Source organism: Poecilia reticulata, linkage group LG6 (genome assembly GCF_000633615.1).
Source record: "Poecilia reticulata strain Guanapo linkage group LG6, Guppy_female_1.0+MT, whole genome shotgun sequence".
NCBI classification, from domain to species: domain Eukaryota; kingdom Metazoa; phylum Chordata; class Actinopteri; order Cyprinodontiformes; family Poeciliidae; genus Poecilia; species Poecilia reticulata.
In genome coordinates, this window is record NC_024336.1 from 31,281,225 (window position 1) to 31,285,625 (window position 4,401).

The 4,401-nt window shown below is 48.5% G+C and overlaps 1 protein-coding gene across 1 annotated transcript in view; it reads right to left on the minus strand.

The window, feature by feature from the left end:
* The window catches only part of elmo3 (engulfment and cell motility 3), a 17,477-nt gene that overhangs the window by 3,156 nt on the left and 9,920 nt on the right, over positions 1–4,401 (minus strand). Inside the window, exons 11-16 of the mRNA XM_008412680.2 lie at positions 4,215–4,337; positions 3,885–4,007; positions 3,708–3,812; positions 3,512–3,620; positions 3,274–3,410; positions 159–322 (exon numbers count right to left, since the gene is read on the minus strand). Coding sequence (XP_008410902.1) covers positions 159–322; positions 3,274–3,410; positions 3,512–3,620; positions 3,708–3,812; positions 3,885–4,007; positions 4,215–4,337 — 761 coding nt within the window. The remainder of the gene's footprint in view (positions 1–158; positions 323–3,273; positions 3,411–3,511; positions 3,621–3,707; positions 3,813–3,884; positions 4,008–4,214; positions 4,338–4,401) is intronic.

The following is a 4,401-nucleotide window of genomic DNA, read 5'->3' on the forward strand; positions in this document are numbered from 1 at the left end:
GCTGCTGTGTGATGCCGCGGTATGATGCTGCTGTGTGACGCTGCTGTGTGATGCCGCGGTATGATGCTGCTGTGTGAMGCTGCTGTGTGATGCTGCTGTGTGAAGCCTCAATGTGATGCCGCGGTGTGATGCTGCTGTGTGATGCTGCAGGGACTGACAGGACGGGCGGCGCCAGCGTCTCCTCCTGGTGCAGCCGCTCCGTCTGCCGCAGTTTCAGGATCTCGCTGTAGTTCAGCGCGTTGACCTTGTTCTTGAACAGCTCCAGCGATGTGGGCTTGCTGGCCAGCGTCCGGGTGATCTGCTCCTTCACCACCTGCATCACCTGGACAGACAAACGGGCCACACGACGTTCTGGAGCGGTCCAGTTAAAGTACAGACCTGTGAATAGCTAATTATTTCTGAAATTATGATCATAATTTTACCTTGTTTTATTATCTTTAGAGAAAAATCCATCTGATTTCAGAAACAAATATCTTGGCTGATTTTAAATAAACCCCCCAGGGCCATGAAAACCTCGTCTTCTCTTCAACACCTCCAGGCAGTGACCGACAGACTGGGCCGGTTCCAGTCTGGGTCCGGTTCCAGTCTGGGCCGGTTCCAGTCTGGATCCGGACTGGAATCCAGTCTGGATCCGGACTGGAATCCAGTCTGGATCCGGTTCCAGTCTGGGTCCGGTTCCAGTCTGGATCTGGACTGGAATCCAGTCTGGATCCGGTTCCAGTCTGGGTCCGGTTCCAGTCTGGGTCCGAACTGGAATCCAGTCTGGGTTCGGTTCCAGTCTGGATCCGGTTCCAGTCTGGGTCCGAACTGGAACCGGCCCAGTCGGAGCCAATAAACCAGAAGCATGCTGCCGCTCCGCATGGCTGCGATAAACAGGAAGTAGACAGGAAGTAGAGTGTGGTGCCTCTGGTAAGGCTCCGCCCAGCATCAGAACTTCAGTAAATATGTTTCCATTTGAAAAGCCAGAAATCACCTGAAGACAAAATTATTTAGAATTTTATCGTTTAAATCAAACTTTTCTACTATGAAACCAGCTGCAGGCGTTTGCTGAACATCCAACATCCAGGTTCTGTTCTGGTTCTGACATTTCAAATCCGTAACCATCAGCTGAACTCAGAACAGAATCTGTGATCTCCGGTACCAGAACCGTTCAGCCTGGAGCAGCCCAGTCTGATCAGAGGTCAGATCTGATCTGACCTGCAGAGGGGGCGATGGACCGGACCGGACCGGACCGGACCGGACCGGTCTGGATCCACTGAGCAGTTCATTCCAGTTATTTCATTTTGTAAATGCTGATTTCAGACACAGTTATTTTAATGTAAAGGTTTTATTTTTACTTCAGTTAATGAAACGGGTTTTTCTTCTGGTTTCCGCTTCAATCTGAGGGTCGGTAGTTTATTACTATTGTGTAGAAGAACTTTGTAGAGCTCCAGATGTGAAACCTGGTTTTAGACGGGAATAAAAGATCATTTTCTCCTTTATCTATTTTCTTCTACAGATCTGTAAATACATAAACATGATTCTTTTCCTGCTTCAGACCTCCTGGTTTATTACGCTCCTGCTGATTCCCAGATTCTTTCTGCCCCTCTGCATGTTTCCATTTGTCCGGCCTAAAGCCGCTTTATCCTCTCTGCTCCACCTCCAGCTGCTCTGAGTCAAACCAACCTGTTCCCCTCCTGGCCTGTGGGGGCGCTGCACCAAGAACCACTGAAGGAAACGACACTAAAACCTCTGAAGACGCTGAGAGCAACTTCCTTCTTCAGCAGATGGAAACAAGATGGAGGATTTTAGCGGTTGGAGGATTTCTGAGAAGGACCTGACTGCAGCAAACAGGAAGGGGCGGGACGGACCGCTGTCAGTCTCAGACCTTATTTGGAAATGGGACCATTGCACTTTGGAAGCGAAAAGGGCGCCATTTCCTATATTATCCGTTTCTCCCGTTTTTATTTTCTTTTGAAATCTGTGATGTATTTTCACCTTTAGGAAGGATTTTCACTCTCAGCATGTATTTAAACTTCTCTCTTTTATTTTCTTCAGCGCAGCTCAGTTTTTAACAAGTTCTGTAGTTTTTGGTTTACTTCTAAATCTGCTCCTTAGTCGCATCGTTTCGGGCCTGCTACTGCCTCTAGTGGCCTGGGGGTGGTAAGACAACTAATCTAATTACATTACTAAATCAGAATACCACAAAGTCTTTATTATTTATTATTAATTCTGGCATTACTGGAACAGTAAAAGATAAATCATCTTATTAAACAACGTATTTTTCCAACCTGAACCCTTTTAAGTCTCTGAGACTCTACCTTATATCTTATCTTTAGACTCTACAGACATAGTCAGTGTTTTTCAGCAAAGTTGAGCCGACTGTCCAGGAACGACTCGAGGTATTTAAAATTTGCCAGTTTTAACAGGTTGGCCATCGAGTGAAACTGGAACCACTTTCAGTTCTTGTTTATCTCATTTAATTAGCTCCTTAAGAAAATGAAACGGTATCTTCTTTTGTAAGGGAATTTATCTTTTACTGTTCCAGTAATGCCAGAATTAATAGTAAATAATAAAGACTTTGTGGTATTCTGATTTAGTAATGTAATTATATTAGGTGTGTTACCACCCCCTCGCCACTAGAGGCAGCAGTAAACCCCGAAAATATGCGACTAAGGAGCAGATTTAGAAGTAAACCAAAAACTACAGAACTCGTTAAAAACTGAGCTGCGCTGAAGAAAATAAGAGAGAGATTAAAAACATAAAAAGTGAAAATTCTTCTTTAAATTAAGATACATCACAGATTTCAAAAGAAAATAAAAACGGGAGACCGTGGATAATATAGGAAATGGCGCCCCCTTCGCTTCCGGAGTGCAATGGTCCCATTTCCAAATAAGGTAAGAGGCTGGCAGTGGTCCGTCCCGCCCCTTCCTGTTTGCTGCAGCGAGGTGGACTTGGGATTTGTCTTTAGTCTTCAGTTAAAGACCAGGAGCCATTTCTGCTGTTAGCACTAGACTAGCACGTTAGCTTTGGTTGTATTTACCCAGAATGCCCTGCATTGTGGTCCACTTCCTGCTTTTGGAGCGGTCTCCAGTCCGTTTGGCGTTCACATCCAAACTGAACCAAAGTTTGCTTCAACCGAACCCAGACCGAGGTTTGAAGGACCAGAGTTAGCTTAGCATTCACACCTCAATAGACAAACCGGAGTTTCTAGGCAGACGGACTGGAGTTGGGTTAAAGCGGACCGGAGTTTAATATCAGGTCTGCAGCCTCTGGTGCAGCTGCGTGTCTGACCTTGTCGAAGTCTTCCTGCGTGGCGCGCATCTCCTTCCAGGTCTTGTTGAGCAGCTGAATGCAGACGCAGAACAGCTCCTCCAGCAGCCGGTCCTGGCTGAAGAAGATGGGGTGGAAGCTGGAGCCCGTCTCCGAGGCTGCGGACACAACGGGCGGAGGTTAGGACGGACAGAGCTGCAGCAGGTCGCAGAAGGTCGCAGCGGGTCGCAGCGCGTTGCGTTGGAGCGCTGCAGCTTACGGGGGTCTCCGATGCGCAGGATCTCACAGAGGATGAGTGTGAGCTGGATGCTGCTGCGGGCAAAAGGACACTCGTGTTTGTCCTCCCTGCTGCTGTTCTCCAGGACGAACTGCAGCAAAAGCAGCAAATTAACAGCCATGACGTCATCATCATCATCATCTTCATCTTCATCATCATCATCACTCCAGGCGCTCACCCTGCTGTAGGCGTCCGGATAGCGAGTCGCAAAGTAAAACATGGTGTCCAGAGCCAGCAGACCAGGAGGCGTCCGCACCAGGTCCTGACCCGGGTTGCTGTTGTTCTGGAACAATCGGGAAGTAATGAGATAACGGAACCGGGTCAGAACCGGGTCAGAGCAGAAGCGGGTCCTTACAGAGAAGCCCAGCTTCTTGAACTCCTTGGCACAGAGCGAGCGGCGGCGCTCGTGGCTCAGGCTGTTCTCGCTGTCCGTCTCGAACGCCGCCTGGCGCAGGCCGTGCAGCGCGTCCCGCTGCTCCTGAGGACAGAAACCAAGTGGAACCGGTTCTGGAAAGTTCTGCATGAACACTTTAAAACAGCTTCAGTTCTGAACAAGAAAAGGTCAGAAAATCAGTTTTTCTGCCAATTTTGGGTCTTTTTGTCAAAATAAAAACGAAGACAAAAAAAATGTCTTATGAACTTATGGACTTATGGACAGTCATTTGGACAGACGGCGGCGTCCCACCTGGCTGTAGCAGTCCAGCGGCGTCCTCATGCGCGTCTCCAGGTGGTTCAGTGTGACCGACTGCAGGACGTAGAGGTGGTGGGCCATCTCATCCTGGACGGGACTGGAGGACAGGATGATGTCCTGGACACAAACACAGACAGGACACTGGAGGACAGGACACTAGAGGACAAGACACTGGAGGACA